Raw genomic sequence first — 18870 nt, 5'->3', positions numbered from 1 at the left:
CTTCATAAAAGTCCCCCAGCTTAATCTCACCCTGACTGCTGATCACCGCCACCTTTTCAATAATATGAAATACCCCCTTCCTCCCCCCTTCTCCTCTTCTAAGTCCCCTCACCGGATGCTATAAGCACACTTAAGCAGAAAAGTAAACCATCTTATTACCTTGCAACCTCCTACCTTTTGTCACACTCTAAAATTCATAATTGAAAGCAATATGTTCTTCAACAAGTCCTCCATTTTGGGCGCTACTCTGGCTACTTTCGCCTCCGAAGTTGCCAGCCAAATCATTGAGATATGTCAATACCCCATCCCCTTCACATCACAAGACGAAAATCACAAAGAAAACCTAGGTAGTATAATGGCTAACATGGGATAACAATTAACAATCCAAACAGATCAAATACGGATCCAGTGCATCCGAGACCAACCAACAGAGGGTTGAATTGGATCAGCTTACTGGAATGGATCGCCCGTATGAGCCCCCCCCTCCCGCCAACATGTCTATGTAAGCGGCAATTACTCTTACTTTCTACTACTGCTACCTGTGATCTGTACGACAGTCCCGAAGACGACCCGGTTCTCAGGGGAGTTAGTGGTAGTCGTGAGATTCCTACGATGTATATCGATGGTGTGTATTGTTATAATGGGGAGGCGCAGGAGTAGTTATTGTCAATGAGAACAGTTATGGGTTGGATTGGTGATGTGTGATGTGTGGGTGGGTGGTTGGTTAATGATAGTCTAGAAAATGCCTGTTTTTACGTAGATTATAGATTGTTCCCGTCTGAATATTTCTCGCTTTGCAAGAAAGGAGATAAATTGGAAAGTAGAATCTCGAAATGGATTATAGACAGACGATAGCAAAATCATATGAATGGCTAGTAGTCTGTATGGGGAATTTATTCCACTCGATAATCTTGTCATGCTATCTGGGAAATCCTTATTATGTCGATTGTTAATTTTTTCATGTTCATATAAACCGTGGAAAATATAAAGGAAGTCTACTCCCTCTCTTCTGTTGCCCGCCCAACATCTATCCCAAATCTCGGGTCGTCCCCAGCCCACCATCCTAACCCGAACACCAACCCAGAGAAATAACCCCTTCGGAGCATTTCCCTATCATCGCACCATTCCGATCCAGCAGGTAATGTATCACTCTTCAGCACATCCGATCCAGCAATCAACGCCCCCGCGCCAGCAATACTGCACGGGTTGAAAGGAAGGACTTCTTTGGTTTGCATAAAGTAGGATGCCACTAGGGTGGAGACGATCATGGCTGCGAGAAAAGCTTCAAGAATACGGGTAGATATGGCACTTTGCGTGAGACGGGTACGATTCGGGTCTACAATTGTGCCAGGGAAGGTAGTTTGGTTGTCACTAGATGGGATTCGTGCGTTGCCATTCATGGACTGGGCCATCAGGGTGCGGTAGAGATGTTCCGTTGCGTTGATGACAGTGGAGTAGTGGGATGGGTCAGTGATGTCAGACAAAGAGAGGGATTTTTGGTCATTGAGCATGGCGGAGAAAAAGGCGTCAAACGCTTGGTCTTGCTTGTTGACAGGCTGGGAAAGGAAGCTTTCGAATTCAAGGGTGGTGGAGATATTTGTTGAAAAGCCTCGGCTGGTTGAGTCATCCGCGGTCGCAGACTGGATTCCTAGACCTGGGAGTGAGAACGAGATTGTCGCGTCGACCTCGTCGATCTGCGGGTTGCAGGTGAAGCCGCGGATCTGTGCTGTGGAATTCCCATCTATCACACCGTAGAATCCCATCAGCGCCTGGCAGTCGCCAAAATCGATTGCATCTTTGAGGTATTTGAAGGCACCGAATGTAGTGCGTGTTGCGTTGGGGTAGTCGGTTGATATGGTGAAGTCAGTGGCGGTGTCGACACCCTGGCATTTTTTGTCGAGCTGCATACGCAGATCGAACATGGAAAAGGAATCCTCGGCAGGCCTGATGTAATAAACAATGTCTTGGGGGAGTGCGTCGCAGGTGAGGTTGGCGCGGAGGGCTGGGAGGGTGACGTTGAGGAGAATCGGACTATCGGATGTGCTGTTAAAAGAGGAGGAATTGGTTTGAACCACCCCCTCCTTATCGGTTAGGGATGCCTCACTGAGCGTAGGGAGAACGAGCTCGTCATACGTCCAAGCGGGGTATGATAGGTTGGCTCCCACTACAAGGGCTCCTGTGAGGCCGAGGCCAGGGTCGGTAGTGGTGGAAGAAAGAGGGCTGATGGTCGTGTTGAAGGTGTCAGTTCGCGCAATGGAAGCAGGGCGTGTGTATACAATGTCCTGTGTTGAATACAGCCCACTGACCGCCACTGTGAGCGCAGGGGCTAGAAGGACGGTAAATCCTGTTGCGCACACGGCCCACTGTTTCCGCTTGATTGCAGTAAAGAATGAGAACAATGTCAGCTTAGACAGGTGATTTTCCATAAGGCTGCCCGGTGCGGTCACGCCACCCTGTCGGAGCTCCAGGTACGGCTGGAATACCATGGCAGAGAAGTGGATGCAGTCGAAGAAGATGCGAACGATAAGGAATATCAGTGCCGGCAAATAGGCCCAGATGTAGTGGATGTAGCCACCAGAGGTGACAGTTCCGAGTCCGTCCTGACGGGCGGATACCTGATATGATGCCTCTAATCCAGCGATAATGAGAAGTGGGAGCACTATGGATATGATCCACCACCAGACCTTTACCGAAATTGGCCGCCACCAGGTCAGTGGGCCAGAGCTGGCTCCAGGACGAGTCGCTTCGGTTGCTTTCTGGTCTTCCTCGATGCCAAATGTTCCCCAGCCATCGTTATCTGTGACACGGGTGTAGAACCTCCCATCTGATAGGTTGGTGGTGAGGTCTTGCGCGTTTTTGCAGCCTGTGAGCCGTTCGGACACTTTGGGGCTGCGGCTCATTATGCTTGCTAGCCCAGCAATTGTGCCAGGATCACGCGACGTGCAGTGAACCGGTCTCCAGAGCCATAGCGCTGCAGTCAGAATAATCAATACTGCTAGGGTAGCTTCCATTATTCGGACTGAGAGCTCCCTAACAACCACTCTCTGGGTATGGGCGGAGTATGTCCCTGCGAAATTCTCGTTTGCAGAATACAGTAGGTATTGCCTTGCTATTTGGGCAGCCATAGCACTGAATGTCGGACGGGAAACCTTTTCCAATATTGATGCATCCAGTAAGTCCTTCATCGTATGGGGAGAGGTCAGATTGGCGACCAGATAGAATGCACTCGGATAGGTGCTGTTCGGGTCCGAAAGGTTGTATTGATAGGTTGTAAGGGCATGAGATGACGTATCCACGTAGTTTAGCGTATCCAAGGTGTCCTCAGCCAGAGATAGGGAAGAAATAAGTCCTGTTCCTAGCTCCATACCCTCGAACCCTGAAATTGTTCCGTTGCTAGTATCGTTGTTATATGATTGGATACTAGTCACACTTTGATTTCCGTAAAGCAGCGAGACGGATCCTTGCGATATGGTGTAGATGGGACTGCAAACGAGCGCCTGGATTTGGGTTCTGTTCTCAGACCAGTGGGCGGCGGTGAAAATCAGGCGTTTCTGATTCAGACTATCCGTTGAATCTGTATCCGTACATGTGGCGCTGAATACATCGGCATAGTATCCCCCAACCGAAGAGGAGCTTTTCTCAAAGCTTGTAAATGGATATTTCGAACAGGAAGGAGTACTGAGTGTCATATTGAGTTCATCATACTCACACATTTGTGTGCTACAACCCGAAGTCCAATTCGCGACAGTGGCCACGTCGCATTGAAGATCAGCAGAGAACATGTCGACTGTTCCTGAAATGACAGCATCGGCACCTGTAAAGAAGTGAGTGACGCGCCTAACTGGTAGTGGAGCAATCAGTCCCACCGAGTTTCTTGCCGGAGGTTGTGAACGGTTGGAAGGCATATTTATCGGTCGATCCCAACGGGTATGACAGGTTAAGCCACCAAGCCCCAGCTACAACCATTGCAGCCGTTCCATCGACCTTGGCACCGTTATACCCAGCACCGTCAAAGCTCGCTTGCGTCGCGAGTGTTGTTGGAACATCCTTCATGTAGACATTTTGCAACATGAACAGACCAGTCGAGACCACGGTGATTAGTTTGATGAGCAGTGTTCCGAGAACGGCAAGAACAACAGCCCAGGATGATTGCTTCAGGGCACGAAACAGGATGACCACGTTCCAGTCAGACACATAATCTAGCAGCAAGGATCGTGTAGCGGGTTTTGGTTCTTGATTCATGAGCTTCCAAGGCATAAGTTGTTTCGTTCGATACTCGACCTGACCCCAGAACCCCGCGACAATCGTAAGAACTACAGAATTAGCATGGTCCATCAGAAGACAATAAGCAAAGAATGTCTTACCTGCGGTCGGGCCATAGGTCCACAGATAATGATATCTTTCCTCACTCGTGCTCAAGCCTTCCTTCCGAGTAGATACTGAATACAACACCTCGATAACAATAATAAAGCATATGAATAGCACCACGAACACAGCCAGAGACACGGAGCGTAATATCACGGGCGACCACATGTGTTGCTGCCGCGCATACCCATGTAGCGAGTCGCCATCGCTCTCACTAGACACGCCCCTCACATCTGTAGATGGCCGTTTCCCGGGTAGGCGCGCAAAGGCTTTTCCTTTCGGCAAGATATTGCCCAACATTCTGGACGAATATAGGCCGTGAGCACCAGCAGCACCACCGCCTGTCAGTTGTTCCCTCAACGGTGTTCAAATCGTCAAAAAGATCTGACGTGGGGGCGGTTCGAGCCTCAGGTATAAGTAAGGACATTTTGGGCAAGGGATTGTCGCAGCGGCACAGCCCACCGTCAATCCCTGCATAGCCTGATCCTTTGCGTGCTTGAGACGCTGACGGCAAGGCTGTACGACCGTGGTTGTTGATGGTGCCCTGAGTGGGATATCCAATACCGTAAAAAATGACCTGTCAAGGTTATCCGGGTGGCTGTAGCATGATTCAGGTGATTGAGAGTATTGTAAACCCTCATGCCGTGAAAGCGATTCAAGCATTCCTACCATGGGTCTCTTGTGGATAAGTGTTGATACGAGGCTGATCCCTGCCGCCAACTCCACTTGGGCGCCACTTCATTCCAAGCAAGCGACTGCTGGTCCAACCAGCTGCTGATTTAGTGCGGAGATGATACGGGACGGGGCTTGGCGAGGTTGATGCATGGCCAAGCACGAGGCTGGAACTTGAAACACATGAAGGATGACCGGGATGTCGAGAAGAAGCCGCTTAATCAGATAGATAATTCTCCCCCAGAATACGGGCCACTGAGTCGCCATTTGACATTTAACTTGGGAAGGAATATTGTAAGCACCATGAGTGCCCACTTAACTAGTAGCAAAGGTCGCCTGTCAGATACTTAGTAGTATCCACCACAAAACCAGTAACCGGCCGGTAGCAGTTGCCAATAATATCCCACAATTAACCCTTATGTTCCAAAGGATCTCTCCCTCTAATGATCGCCTTGCTCTGCGAAAAATACCGTATCGAGCCTCAGTGTCTCTCGCGGACCACCCGCGATGCCGTAGTGCCCAGCACTTGTGCTTCAGGCGCTACACCCAATGCCACTGTAATTGGCATCGCCTTATGCGGCTGCCCAACCGATAGAGCTCGCACAAGCAAGTCTACCTATTCTTAGTCTGTTGCTTTCTCGCGCTGGGAGCGGGACCCTGATGGCAGGGTATATAAGTTAGCGCAGCATGGTGCGTTGAAATGGTCTTCTTGTGACGGATGAATGAATGGGTCGGAAGTTGCTCCGATGGCGGTCGGCGGTGAAACCGATCCGCTTTCGGGGTCCGCTGCCATGCAAGGCAGATGTTTCCATATCTTTGTTTATGGGATATTGCTCGGTTTTATTCAGACATCAGAGAAGGATAGGCATCACGGCAATAGGTACGGTCGGATTGAGCCAAGTAATGAAACTTATTAGTGTGGACGTTAGCGTGTACATTCTTACTATTGATTGAAGTATTAAGAACTATTGATTATCTGACATCGAAAGATGTTCTCTGAGTGTAACTATTGACAAAAAGCCAGTATCAATTGTCTTACAACCTATTCTGTATATACTATATAGCGGTTCTGAAATTGTTCCCCGATGCGATCCCGCCACCCCGCCTCACTTTTGAACCAAGCAAGGAAGTCATATGTGCTGGAACTAAAGACTGCAGGTCATTAAATTCACGGGTCTAATCAGACTACAGAATGCTTGCGTTCGCATGTGGCATCATGTCTTCAAGTTTGGCATGTTTATGCTCGGGAAAACTGAGAAAGAAGGGCAAGGGAGATGAGATATAACCCTTCAAGACAGCTAAGGATAGAGGTAAATTGAACCATACCTTCCATTTTCACATGTGCTTTCGCATGAGTGTCGGGGAGATACAATTGTAAATCACTCTCACATAAGCTACCTCGCCAACTTTCAAGAAAACCTATGGTCATGTCCCTACGCAGCACAATCCCGCAGAGTCCGTTTAACCAGATAAAACCCTGGGGAAGCTCTCATGATTAGCACATCTTACCGATATGGTAGGGCTAAGTTTAATTTCTTCTTCTCTGGTTTCCAGGTGCAGGTCTCATCACACGTCGCACAATGTACAACTAGTGGACTAAATATGCACCTATGTTGCACTATTAGGAATGCATCCTCCGGCTAGATCCGTCCCGATTTCGCAGTTCAAGTGTGCCCTGCTTCTTCCGGGGTATTGAGGAATTTGACTTTGATGTTTCAAGTACACTTCCAGTAAGGAACCCATGATATCAAATGCCCAAGACACAAGTTAAGCTACGTTTTAGGTTGCTGAAGTGCGCAATAGAAGTAATAGAAATCCCCTTACTGACTGGCTGTTTACTCACCGGTTCAACAGGACCAGGAAATCAATTTGCTTTTCCAGTCGACCGGAATCCAGCTAAATGTTGCACAAAGGCGCCAACTAGAGAAATTAATAGACACGATCCGCGAATCGTCTTCTGCAGAATGTTCATGGCCCGATCCAAACTTGATAGCTTCTGACTACGCCCGTACTGCATCTTGGATGCATCGAAAACTCATAGGTGAATTATTCCTTGACCTCAGCGCTGTACAGAGCCACTAGCGCGGACTAATTACAGCTACATCGTCTACTTCTGGCATTGACAAATGTTTCTACGAGGAAGCTACTACAGTAATGGCCCTGAATTCTATCGTTTGAATCATCTCAATTAGTGGAGCGGCCCTGCATTCTTCTACCGATCCAATAGGCACCATGGAACATCCCTACTAGGAGAAATACTCCCAAAGTAAGGCGATAATTTGATGCGAGGTTACATACTCGGAAAAATGTGAGCGCTACTGAAATGGTATAAGCAGAAGATTGATGAGGGGAAGAGCAAACAATGTGACCAAACCAATTAGTTTTGATCCAATGCACTCAACTCGGTGGCTCACTGAGACATCACAGTGATACGACATCCCTGCTAGTTCAAGAAATGATGCGATGTGATGCAGATGACTATCGCCTAGCTAAGAAGCATAAAGCCGTCACTGGAGGGGAAGCAATCGTTCGAGGATGGTAATGACTATCCATATCTTGTCCCCAACATAGGTTCTAAACCTATATAAACCCCCATCACTCATCAGAACCTACCTCAAAACATCCAACAACCAAGCAGCCTCAAGCCAATTCTACGAGCATCCCAATCTCAGCCTTGCAACTCGTCTTCAAAACGAATTCGAGCCAAAACTCCCATCATGCGTTTCACTGCTCTCATCGCAGCCACCATGGCTCTGGCAGGCTTTGCCGCAGCACAGTGCCCAGCTGGTGCCACGGCCAATTGCAAGCCAGGCTTCAACTACTGCGCCTCGACGCTGAATCAACTAGGTAGTCCCCTTATTTCTCGATTACCTGTCCGTGTTCCGGTAATGAAAGCTAATCATATTATTTACTCCTTCAACAGGAGACGCCGACTCGGCCATCCGCGAAGCACTGAGAGCTGCGGACTACAATAGTATAAGGGTCAACAGTCCTGGCACGTGGAACAACCTCGTTTTCCATTGCAATGATGACCATACACTTAAAGTGGAAACTCAGTGCGAGTCTGAGGCTTGGTGTGTGGATGGTGGTGTGGGCAAGAATGATTACTGCAAGAAATCAGAGCTCGGTGGTCTATTCGGTTGGTGATTTCGTTGACATTGTGTCTGGTCTGTCCTTGCGGCTATAACTGAAGGTTTTGGAGCTCTTCAATTGAGGGTGTGGGGATATCCCAATAGCTAGATAAGATTGACAATGGGATCGAGAGATTAATCATTTGTACGTTCGTTTGCCTTCGCTATGTATTGAAGCCATGGATCATTTCCGACTTGGACACTCTTATTTGTTAGTTTTCTACAGTTGTACAAGTAATGTGAAGCTTGTTCTCTCAGAAGTCGCAAGCAAACTAATTCTCTAATAACAATCACAATAGAATTTTCTATCAATTTGGAATGATAATATTCTTTTTAGTCATAAGTTGCAGTGTCATCGATATTTTACTAAGTAGGTAGTAAGCAGCATGTATAACGTTGCAAAGCTCTGCAACAATCCATGTAGCATGTAGTATCCGAGTCATAGTATCATTCAAACTAATTCATTTATCAATAGCAATTGCTCAAACAATCCCAGAACACACCAGCTTCTCTAACTCTCTCCTTGCCATCCTCAACCCGTGTTTGTCTCCAATACCCATAACCAATCAACCTACCTCAACGGACTCCCCCCACCCATCCAAACCACGACCTTCTCAATCATCCCCTCATCATCCATATCAAAGAAATTACAATTAAGCATATCCCTCTGCATCCCATCCTCTGGAATCCCAATATACCGCTGCTGCGTGGCGACTCTCCCCGCCTTCTCATCAACAATCATGCTCACAACCCGGTGCTCCATTGAGGTAGACTGAGTGATAAAATCGTCCAGCATGGCCTGTATGGCATCCCGACCTGTGAAGGTTACGTTGCCTGCCGTGACGACGGTGAAGGTTGCGGTGGGGGAGAAGAGCGACATGGTGGTCGGGAGGTTGCCGGCGTCGATGGAGGTGAAGTAGGTTGTTATTATTTCTGATAGGGTGTTGTGTCCGTTTGTGGTCATTTTGGTGGTTTTCCTTCAGACAGGAGGTTCAAGTTGCTTTGAGAAGATGGATGTATTTGGTTGGAAGTGGGATGTGATGTGGTTATAATGGTGTGTGGTGAGGGCAACGAGGGGGTTGGGGATGAAGAAAGGAGAATATTCCCGAGTAATATTGGCTTCTAGTGGGGTACTACGGTCAGTAGGTTGCTTACTTTACTATATCGGGTGTGCGGGGCAGTGATCGACGGGTAGCTATGTATTGCGAAGCTCTGTATAGTAATATTCAAGTATCTGGCTATAATCATGTACTATCCAGTGATTATTGATAAAGATGTAGGCGAACCTATGTGTGGGCCTCCACCTGGTTAATCATCGCATGCATACGCGCTGCTCCATCCTCCGCAAACATCATATCCTCGACCTCTAGTGAGTCCACAATATGCGCTCGTCCGCGGGCACGCATGTCTGCTTCATAGGTACTAATAGCGCGTTCTACTGCTGCTGCGTCTTCATCTGCTTGTTGGCAGTCACTGCGCTTCTTCGTCTCAGCCATGAGGGCATCGAACAATACCAACGCATCATACATGGCAATGTTTACCCCGTCGCCATTTGGCGTCGCCAGGTGCGCCGCATCTCCGAGCAGAGTGACTCCAGGGACTCGCGTCCACCTCGGGCTTCCATCGAGAAAAATATCCGGGTCAAGTCGGTGCAGTGGCCACGGACGCCAGGGACCCTCTGCTGCTTCGGCGAAGGCGCGGAGGTGCGGCGCCCACTCAGCGTAATACTTCAGTACTGCGGCGCGCGCTTTCTGAGCGTTGGTTATGTCGGCTTCGCCTCCGGCTTTAGTGAAAGTAGACGGGACTTCAAGACCCATATACACGCGGTAGGAGCGGTCGGACATCTGCTGTATGCACAGAGTGCAGCCTCGGGTCATGGCGAGAGAGTTGCCAGCGCCTACCATATCATCTGCTGCTGCGTAATGTGGGTTGCCTGGTGATATGCGGCCTTCAATGAACATTCTTCCAGAGTATTGTGGTTGTGCGGGGGTTATCTAGGAAATTGAATCAGTTGGTGTGATAATGGATATAGATGGATGACTACATACCAGTGGGCGGACCTTACTCCATGCACCGTCAGCGCCGACAACTAGTCTGAAGCCACTCTCCGTTGAACCGTCAGCAAATTGCAGTGTGCAGTCCGCACCATGCCCATGACCGATTTTACTGGTCCGTTCCACCCCCCGGAGTGCACTGGCCCAGCGGATGCGATGTGCGGGTAACGATTTCAGCAGCAACTGTCGCAGCTGCAAGCGGTCAATTTCAGGGGCATCGCGACCCTCACCAAACCTCTTGCGGAAATTGCCACGGAAATCTTGCACTATCAGAGTCGTTGCATCTCGACGGGCCAGCTTCTCGAACTCATCAATTAGGCCTGCTCGCCGCAGTGCTTCTTGGCCTGTGTCCCCGTGGAGATCGAGTGTGCCACCCTGAGATTGCAGTGCGTTTTCTGGCGAGGCATCGCGTTCAAATACAATGTAGTCAATACCAGCTGTCTCGAGGAGACGTGCGAATGTTAGTCCGCATGGACCACCGCCAACAATGGCTATCGGGGCAGGCTTTCTGGTGGCGATGGTGCGGGCTGCGGGAGAGTGGTGTGGTTTGAAAAATGTCAGTGAGGAGAAGGGTTTTCGTATGCTTGTAGCTTGTGAGAGTAATCGGGGCATTGCGAAGATTATGTTCTATTATTGACTGTGAACAAGAGTCGACATACGGCAGAGCTGAGCCGTTATATGAGAACCTTCGGATGGTAGTAAAACCCGAGATTGACCAACAGCGGGTGCCAGATCTCGGGCGTTACAAAGTTCCGAGGCCAGAACATTACTATAACCACTTTCAAAGGCGGGAACCATGGGCGATTGGAAACTCAATTCACATGTGGATAGGATGTATAGCTCCACCAGAACTCTTTTTTCTCAAGGACTCGCGATCGTTAATAGCACAAGAGCTGTTTCGCGGAAGCTGCACCACAGAGTTGACAATTCTCAACCTCAAGATAGTAGGGTTCCATAGGACTTTTCTACTAATAGGAAGTGATTCACAGAGCCTGCATATGTCTGCAAACGTTGTTTCGATAACAGGGGTGATCCAAATTCGACGTCTACGAGAAACGGACATTCTTTCGAGATCGTTGACAGGTATCAGGGAAGCTACTAGGATGCAGGGTCCAATCTGTAAAGCCACGAGGAATATATTAATCTGGTGGCTTGAGAAGGAGTACGCTAAGGACAGCGAGAATAGTGGTAGACAGCCGACACATGGCTTTCCCCTGGTTAACTAGGCCATGGTAGGCTAATGAACAACTAAAGATCCAGCCCAGGAACAGCTTCCTAGTCTCTTCCTGACACTAATTAGCGGCGGAACCAGCCCACCTCTATTTATACAATTGACATCTGCTCGTCGGCCGAGATAGCATCAAGCTTATCGCCGATCGCGTGCTAGCGGGGTAACCTGGCTTTCGTCGAATACTTTCCCCAGCATAGCATAGACTACCTCCCCTCATTGATTAACAGTTACTTAACAAGGATGTTATATGATGACTCACATCAGGTGTAGCTGCCGATAAGGTACTCAGACTGATGCTGCCTGATAAGCTCGGCTTATCTGTTCCATTTCTTTGCTCCTTCTCATCCCACTTCAATTGTTCGTCTGGTCCACACCCAATACACTCTTCTTGATGGTTATGGCTTCTGATGAGACTACCCGGTTACTTCCACGTCCCGAAGACGGGATTTCACCCGGTCGGGAGGATAATGAGACAACTGGAAGCATTTCTCGGGGTACCGGACTGGCCATCTTCATCGCATACCTAGGTATTCCTGCCCACTCCCTGGATTAAGCAATCGCTGACACAAATAGGTGCCTTCCTGGCCAGCACAGATGAATCTCTCGTCATTGCGACTTACGATATCATTGCTTCCGAGTTCCATGAGCTATCAAAAGCATCATGGCTGGTGACGGGATACAATTTGGGCTATTGCATTGCCTTGCCAGTTGTAAGTAGTGCTACCCGGCAATGAAGGTTTCCAGTTCTGACGGACGCAGTACGGTACCCTCGCAGACACCTTGGGACGCCAGAGGTCGATGCTTCTGGGATACCTAGTATTCGCCCTTGGCTGTCTGATCAGGTCGGTGGGACTTCAGCTGTAGCGTTCATCATTCCTCTGACTTCAGCAGTTCCCTCAGCAATTCAATGAACCAATTGATAGCCGGACGGATCATCAGCGGCGTGGGGTCTTCTGGCATGGTGGTCATGATTTCCATCATCATAACTGGTGCGACGCTGTGCTGTCTTCATTCCACGAGGAAGCTAATGGGTATAGATCTGGCGGCGCCCAGCGAGGTCGCATTATTGCGCAGCTACACCAATGTTGTGAACATGCTCGGAAGGGGTGTCGGAGCTCCGCTGGGACGTGTTATAGTGAACTCACTAGGTTGGAGATGGTAAGAGATTCTGTCTAGTTCATTTGAGTACGGCTAATAGCACAGGGCTTTCACCGGTCGGCTACCTCTTATTGTTCTGTGTCTGTTTCTATCGCGGGTGCAGTTCCCTACAAAGCCTCGCGCATCCACTCCCGCCGCGGAGACATCCAAGATGGAAAAGCTGAGAAGTCTGGATTATTTCGGCATTTTCAGTTTCGCAGCTGCGGTTTTTACCCTACTATTAGCTTTGACGACAGCTGGAACACTTGACGGAAAGCTCTCCACAGTGTACGCTCTGCTTGGGGTGTGCGCATTAGCTACCGTGGCTTTTGTCTGCCATGAATGTCTATGGGCAACAAAGCCCCTGGTACCGTTACGACTGGTCACCAAGGGTGTCGGGCAGTATTGGCTGGTGCAAGTAGTGTTGTTTAGCGGACGATGCGGAGTAGGTCGTAACGAGCCCTGTGCTGCTGCAATTTACTGACAAGCCAAGGTCACCACCACCATCACACAATACCTGACACAAGTGAGGCAAATGTAGGAGGAAGGGGCAACTTTCTTCCTCGTTCTGAGCACCATGGCTCTGGCGATGGGTTCGATCATTTCGGGGTTCTCCATCAAACGGTCAGTCACAGTATATTTCTCCAAGTGCTCATGCTGATTCTTTAGGACGAAACGGTACAAGAAGATGAGCCTCGGTTCCGCCGCGATTAGCATAGTTGCATCCACTCTGCTATTCTTCTCGTGGCATTTCGACCGCCCCGTCTGGGAAACGCTCCTCGTCATTCCGATGAGCACTCCCATCGGTATCATCATATCGGGCGAGTTTATTGGCATGACCGGTCGTGCACCACCGGAAGATATGGCCTCGTGTGTAGGGGCATACTATCTCAGCCAACAGCTGGGGGTCATTCTTGGCGGATCCATCGCACCGTTGCTGGTGCGGATGGGATTTATGCAGGATATTGCTGGAAAGTTCGGGCCGAGAACCCCAGAAGTACGTTTTGAAGTGTAGTGAATTGTCGCAGTCTAACAGAAGTAGATTGCCCGCCAAGTTCTGAGTGACGCCCGCTATGTTGATACGCTGCCGGAGGGTATGCAGGCGATTGTCCGAACGAGTCTGCAGTACGGATATCAGTTCATTCCAGGTATGTATGACATTCCCTGTGCGGACATTCGCTAATGAGCTAGTTTTTGCCACGGTGACTGCGGCGTTGTGTTTGCCTAGCTGGATCCTTACGCCGGAGGAGAGGCTAGATTAAAATTATCCATACCGGCATGGCTGGCGGCGACGCAACGGTCGGAAATTCGAACAGATTCAGAACATCATTGAGAGTTGATTTCTTCGCTTGCTGTATCGTACATACATTCATGTATTCGTCTCTATTCATGCATATCCATACCAGTTTAGTATATTTGAGGTCTTCATGTCCGCGGAAGGATTAGAAGACCCCCTCAGTGAAGTCGACCACTTGGGACTTTTCGATCAGACCATCCAGGGTCTTGACGAAGCCTAGATGCGCGGGGTCTTTGGTGAGATAATACTCTCTGTCCTGATCGGACTCAAACTCCATGACGAATACATGGGTGATTCCATTCTAGCCGTTTATTAGCGTCGATTGTTCAATCCAACGACTTCGGCAGAGATGACCTACATTGTTACCCTCCGGCGAATCCTGCTTTCCCGCTTTGAATGACTTGATGTAGGGCTGCTGAGTGGTAGGATGTAGACACTTCTCTTTCAGGGAGACGAGATGAGCGCATGTCTAGCCAGAAAACAGTCAGTCAGTTCATCACTTGCTGTGGTGTGATTTGGAGATGACGTAAGGAATGCTGACTCACCTCCTGGACCTTTTCGGGGGCGAGAGAGGCTTTGAACTGGAATTGGACGATGTGAGTGATCATATTGAAGTACGAGGGGTGTGATCAACAATAGTGAGGCGGACTTCGGGGAAGACGTTCCTTGTTGGGATAGGAAGGTGGTGGTGATGCAGTGAAGCTGCAGTAGTGCTGCGGAGGGGGAAAAGGACTGAGCAGCAACACCCTGACTGACACACCAAGACGTCAGTGCCAGTGGGACATGGGATCAGTCAGCAGGAGGGTCAGTCAGGTCACAGGATATCTTCATTATTCTTCACCCTAATATACAGTAAACAGTCAACACATATTGAATGCCGAGTGTACTCCATACGATGTACTTCATCCCAGCCAGACGGGGATCCCGGGCGGCACTTTTTTCCAATGATGAAGCTGCGACCGACGACTGGGATGACATTTCCACATTTCCATTCCCCGCCAGTCAGCCACCCCTCGTACTAATGATGATTAGATTGCAGAGGACTACTGCAGTTACTTCCGGGCACCAAGGCATTGCGCTGTGACCGTGACATTGTCACACCAGTCATGATTGGCAACGGCCACGCGGCGTCGGGGACCATTTCAATGCCAGTCGGGGATTGTCCAGGGACTCGGATTCGGGATCCTCATTTTAAACAGACGGGGACCCGGAGCCACTCCCCCACATGATTCCAAGGGGGGTAGAAGAAGGAGTCTAGAATAGACGCCGTCGATAGTCGCCGACCGGGTGGGAGGTTAATTTGCTTTGTGTCACTGTGGCACCGGACCACTCGCCGACAATTAATTGTGGAGGAAATGCATTGATTAGATGTGCCTGTCGAGGGTTAGTCAAGTGAAGCCCGAGATCATGCATACTCGGGAACCACCCAGCGAACATCTCCGCCAGTGCCCTGCAGCCAACCAACACCCAAACACAAATTGTCGATCGACAAGGTGATGGTGTGATGAGTGACATCCCAACACACCGGGTTTAGGCGGGTGATCCAGTTTCTCGGGTCCTTTGCTTCAGTCGGGGAACACCTGCATCAAATAAATACACCTCTGTTGGACTAAAAGTACACCGGCGACCCGCCCTATCTTGCAGCGGCCTCTCCACACTAGGCCTTGCTCGGGCGAACCCCTCGAGTTCTGTATGGCTTGTGCCTGGCAGTGGCTAGCTGGTACAATGTAGCCCTGTTCACATTATACAAATTCACTGGGAATTGATCACCGACTGCATGCTGAGTCGATTGGAGTGCCACTGCCAACATACTCCTTGAATGTAGGCGAAGTCTGCAAATGATCAGGGCTGGTGATGGTCCCCGAACCTCGGGGATCTCGGCATGCAGGCCTGATTCCAGAACTCGGGAATCAGCCTCGATGGAGTCTGATCATTCCATGCCACCAACCCTCCATACATTGTAAATAATATATCCTTCAATGGCCTTCCTTTACCCTGCACTTGGCTTGTGCATGCACACTCATCATCATGGCCGACCACCGACCCTCTCCCCTCGCCTGTATACCCTGTCGTCGTCGCCATGTCAAATGCGACGCTCGCATGCCCATCTGCACTCGCTGCCACAATAGTAACAGTGACTGTCGCTATGTTCGTTCACGGCGCGGCTTGCGGAACAGATCTAGTCCTGATCCACCCCCAGGCGATGTCGATCTCCTCCCAGACTTTACCACTTGGCTCAACAGCACCATTGACCTAGATGTATGCGCTCTCAATCCAGTAACCCGGAAGTCATACTGACCAACCCAGCCAGAGTTCCTCAGCCTGGACCCCAACATCGACCTCAACGATGTACATTCCGATCCTATCCAGGACCTGCCTCCATCGCCACCAGCATACCCACCCGCAGTGGCCGAGTCTGAACCCCTCGCCCACGATGCCATGATCCAGCTCTACTACCACCACTTTCATCGCTCGCATCCCATCCTCCTGCCGCGGCGCAGTCTCGCCTCCTCACTCTGCCAGCACATCCCAACGTACATCACACATATCATGCGCTACATCGGCAGCCACTACTATCCCCAGCCCGGATTCAGCGATGCGTTCCGAGCACCCGCCTACACGGCCCTTTCCGCCCCAAACGACGGATTCAAAGTCCAGGGACTACTTCTCCTCGCCATCCTCGAGCATTCCTACGGACATGAAGAGACCGCCCGGAAACTCCTCAAAGAGGCCATCCAATTAGCATGCCACCTCGACATGACCAGTCCCTCGTTCCCACGTAGCCACTCCCGCGGGAGTCCCATCCTCGAAGAAAGCTGGCGACGCACCTACTGGGAACTCGTCGTCGTGGAAGGGCTCATATCCGCATTTGGTGGCGGGCCCATCCTGCCCAGCTACAAATGGATCAACGACGAGATGCAGTTACCTTGCGACGAAAAGGCATACAATTTCGAGGTAAATTCATCCCCCACATAACCAATGAATCAACCAACGATTGTATTCAAACTAACATCCCACAAGCAACTCAAACCCCCAAAGCCATCCGCCACCCTCTCCACTCTCCCCAATTTCGACCTCCACCACATATCCCCCTTCACCCACCGCATCCTCGCAACGCAAGACCTCCGCGCCGTCCTGCAAGTAACACAATCCCTCGACCCAGACACTGAACTCCAAACCGAGACATTAGACGCCCGTCTCGCCACTTCCCTAATGCGCCTCCCCTCCTCCCTCCCAGAACCCGACACCGCCACCGTCGACGAAATGGTTTTTCAAACACAAATGATAACATACCTGTATGCCATCCCCATCCCCCCCATCCAATCCAACATTATAAAAGACGAGGCTAAACAGCAAAAATAGAAGCCTAATCTACCTCCACCACCCTCACTCCACCATCCGCCTCTCCTCATACCACCCCACTACCACTACCAGCACCCTCGCCTCCTCATCAACAACAACTACATCATCATCCTGCACCCGTCTCCGCACCTTCCAAACCCTCCCCCTATCCACAACAACAACACACATCCCCCACCACGACTCCCCCGCATCCAACACCCACTCCCAGAAACTCCTCCGCGCCGCAGACCTCCTCTCGAACCTGGCCACCCTCCCAAGTACCGTCCTCTCCCGAACGCCGTTCTTCACCTGTGCGCTGGCCATCGCGGCAGTGGTCCATGTCGCCGCGTTAGCGGGTGGACCTCCATCGTCGTTGGCGATCAAGCATGAGGATGGGACGGGGGCGGGGCGGGAACAGTCGCTCAAAGCGAGGATCGAGTTGGGGGTTGGGGCCTTGCAGGTGCTGGGTAGGGCGTGGCCGTTGGCGAGGAGGGTGAGGGGGGAGATGGTGGATGTTTACCGGGGGAGGTGTTGATCTTATCCCATTTATTCCTACCAATTAGTCTTGGTTATGTTATGGTTGGGTGCGTGGGGATCTTGAGGGCGGGGGTGGAAGATTGTATATAGAAAGTATGATTGGTAGCTATGATGATCAAGTACACGATAGATATATACATAGACGAACCATTTGAATAGTCTTTTATTTCCTTTATTCCAAATTTGTGTGAGTGTGATGGATGTACGTCAGGATATGTTGAGTTACAGCTGTCATGATCCATCCCTTAAAGGGACTCGGGAACGTCGGAAGAGGAAGTCATAGATATGGTCATAATAAGACAGACCACCACTGAATGAAGTGGATATCCTGACCAATAGTTCAACCCATGGCACCGACCATCTTATTCTCAACCCGTGGTTCACGTATCCCCAACCTAGTCCTTGGTCTCTTCTAACACAATCCCCCGACAGCAATAATCAAATTGCCCACACCAACTGAAAGATATCTGCTTCGATCCTATCTCCATCAAGGCAGATATTTAATGCCTGCAAGTCGCTAGCTCGAAGTCTCGGCAATGGTAAGTAGCCATGGCTACAAATGAACTATCCCTCTGCCTCATCCTTGGTCTGGGTATAGCAAAGGTAACAACAAGCAGCCCGATCCATATTTCGCTTTGGCACAGCTCAAGGACCTCGTAGCCTGGTACTCGAGCAATTGACCTTATCCAATGGTTCGTATTGGGGATAGATTGAATGTCGGTTCTGAAAGGATACCGGATTGTGGACACATTGATAACAGAGAGGATGCACTCGCGTGTGTCGAGGACATCACTGCCGCGAATGGGACAGTGACGTTGTGATTGGTGTATATAGACGTTTCCGGCTGCGGATTCGCACTGCCGTAGGCTTTCTGCTGATCTCCTAGATCTCGTAGGCTGGTACTTGTCCCTTACCGGTGGCGTGGAACTGAGCGTTCAACGCCGCCTGTACTTCGTTGACCTTACCTATCGCTTCTCCGTCGAAGACATAGTTGTGGGGGCCTTCGCCGCCCGTGTCTCCGAATTTCTCCACGGTACCGGGGAGGGTGTTTGTATTTCTCATTGAAGCCAGTGTCACGAGCGGGATAGTGTGACTGGCTGTATG

At 50.1% G+C, this 18870-nt stretch overlaps 8 protein-coding genes across 8 annotated transcripts; 4 read left to right on the top strand and 4 right to left on the bottom strand.

Annotated features, from left to right (window-relative positions):
- Positions 1-945: 945 nt before the first annotated feature.
- On the bottom strand, positions 946-4665 carry BO83DRAFT_439386 (DUF3433 domain-containing protein; the record flags this gene model as incomplete). Its single annotated transcript, XM_025536172.1, has 3 exons — positions 946-3814; positions 3867-4313; positions 4365-4665. 3 exons carry the CDS (start codon positions 4663-4665, stop codon positions 996-998), a joined length of 3567 nt encoding a protein of 1188 aa, XP_025385734.1. The 3' UTR covers positions 946-995.
- A 3016-nt stretch (positions 4666-7681) lies between these two features.
- Positions 7682-8184, top strand: BO83DRAFT_450761 (uncharacterized protein; the record flags this gene model as incomplete). The annotated part of the gene is made up of 2 exons (XM_025536812.1): positions 7682-7884; positions 7961-8184. Exons 1-2 carry the CDS (start codon positions 7755-7757, stop codon positions 8182-8184), a joined length of 354 nt encoding a protein of 117 aa, XP_025385733.1. The 5' UTR covers positions 7682-7754.
- A 476-nt stretch (positions 8185-8660) lies between these two features.
- Positions 8661-9243, bottom strand: BO83DRAFT_380451 (nuclear transport factor 2 family protein). The gene has a single exon (XM_025531753.1). The coding sequence runs from the start codon at positions 9130-9132 to the stop codon at positions 8740-8742; it is 393 nt and encodes a 130-aa protein (XP_025385732.1). The 5' UTR covers positions 9133-9243; the 3' UTR covers positions 8661-8739.
- Positions 9244-9454: 211 nt separating this feature from the next.
- BO83DRAFT_450759 (FAD-dependent oxidoreductase) lies at positions 9455-10834 on the bottom strand (the record flags this gene model as incomplete). The annotated part of the gene is made up of 2 exons (XM_025536811.1): positions 9455-10162; positions 10217-10834. The coding sequence occupies 2 exons, from the start codon at positions 10832-10834 to the stop codon at positions 9455-9457; spliced, it is 1326 nt and encodes a 441-aa protein (XP_025385731.1).
- A 539-nt stretch (positions 10835-11373) lies between these two features.
- On the top strand, positions 11374-13301 carry BO83DRAFT_439384 (MFS general substrate transporter). The gene is made up of 8 exons (XM_025536171.1): positions 11374-11980; positions 12027-12163; positions 12213-12295; positions 12345-12442; positions 12491-12611; positions 12657-13035; positions 13084-13214; positions 13260-13301. Exons 1-7 carry the CDS (start codon positions 11845-11847, stop codon positions 13129-13131), a joined length of 1002 nt encoding a protein of 333 aa, XP_025385730.1. The 5' UTR covers positions 11374-11844; the 3' UTR covers positions 13132-13214; positions 13260-13301.
- BO83DRAFT_439383 (uncharacterized protein) lies at positions 13002-13852 on the top strand (the record flags this gene model as incomplete). The annotated part of the gene is made up of 5 exons (XM_025536170.1): positions 13002-13035; positions 13084-13214; positions 13260-13587; positions 13633-13738; positions 13782-13852. Exons 2-5 carry the CDS (start codon positions 13168-13170, stop codon positions 13850-13852), a joined length of 552 nt encoding a protein of 183 aa, XP_025385729.1. The 5' UTR covers positions 13002-13035; positions 13084-13167.
- Positions 13853-14032: 180 nt separating this feature from the next.
- BO83DRAFT_429409 (Dabb family protein) lies at positions 14033-14495 on the bottom strand (the record flags this gene model as incomplete). Its single annotated transcript, XM_025535459.1, has 3 exons — positions 14033-14188; positions 14246-14356; positions 14433-14495. The coding sequence occupies 3 exons, from the start codon at positions 14493-14495 to the stop codon at positions 14033-14035; spliced, it is 330 nt and encodes a 109-aa protein (XP_025385728.1).
- Positions 14496-15915: 1420 nt separating this feature from the next.
- On the top strand, positions 15916-18831 carry BO83DRAFT_429408 (Zn(II)2Cys6 transcription factor; the record flags this gene model as incomplete). Its single annotated transcript, XM_025535458.1, has 5 exons — positions 15916-16146; positions 16195-16842; positions 16909-17183; positions 17251-17696; positions 18662-18831. The coding sequence occupies 5 exons, from the start codon at positions 15916-15918 to the stop codon at positions 18829-18831; spliced, it is 1770 nt and encodes a 589-aa protein (XP_025385727.1).
- Between the last annotated feature and the right edge of the window lie 39 nt (positions 18832-18870).

Source organism: Aspergillus eucalypticola (assembly GCF_003184535.1).
Source record: "Aspergillus eucalypticola CBS 122712 chromosome Unknown BO83scaffold_21, whole genome shotgun sequence".
NCBI classification, from domain to species: domain Eukaryota; kingdom Fungi; phylum Ascomycota; class Eurotiomycetes; order Eurotiales; family Aspergillaceae; genus Aspergillus; species Aspergillus eucalypticola.
The sequence above is the reverse complement of the archived record's forward strand: the minus strand, read 5'-3'. Positions and strand labels throughout refer to the sequence as shown.

What these genes read in the sequence shown, in the direction of transcription:
- BO83DRAFT_380451 (XM_025531753.1), bottom strand. Translation starts at nt 9,132, where the DNA reads ATGACCACAAACGGACACAACACCCTATCAGAAATAATAACAACCTAC.
- BO83DRAFT_439384 (XM_025536171.1), top strand. Translation starts at nt 11,845, where the DNA reads ATGGTTATGGCTTCTGATGAGACTACCCGGTTACTTCCACGTCCCGAA. An exon ending in GATTTCCATCATCATAACTG is followed by an intron (nt 12,443 to 12,490) that starts GTGCGACGCTGT and finishes TAATGGGTATAG; the next exon opens with ATCTGGCGGCGCCCAGCGAG. An exon ending in AACTCACTAGGTTGGAGATG is followed by an intron (nt 12,612 to 12,656) that starts GTAAGAGATTCT and finishes CTAATAGCACAG; the next exon opens with GGCTTTCACCGGTCGGCTAC.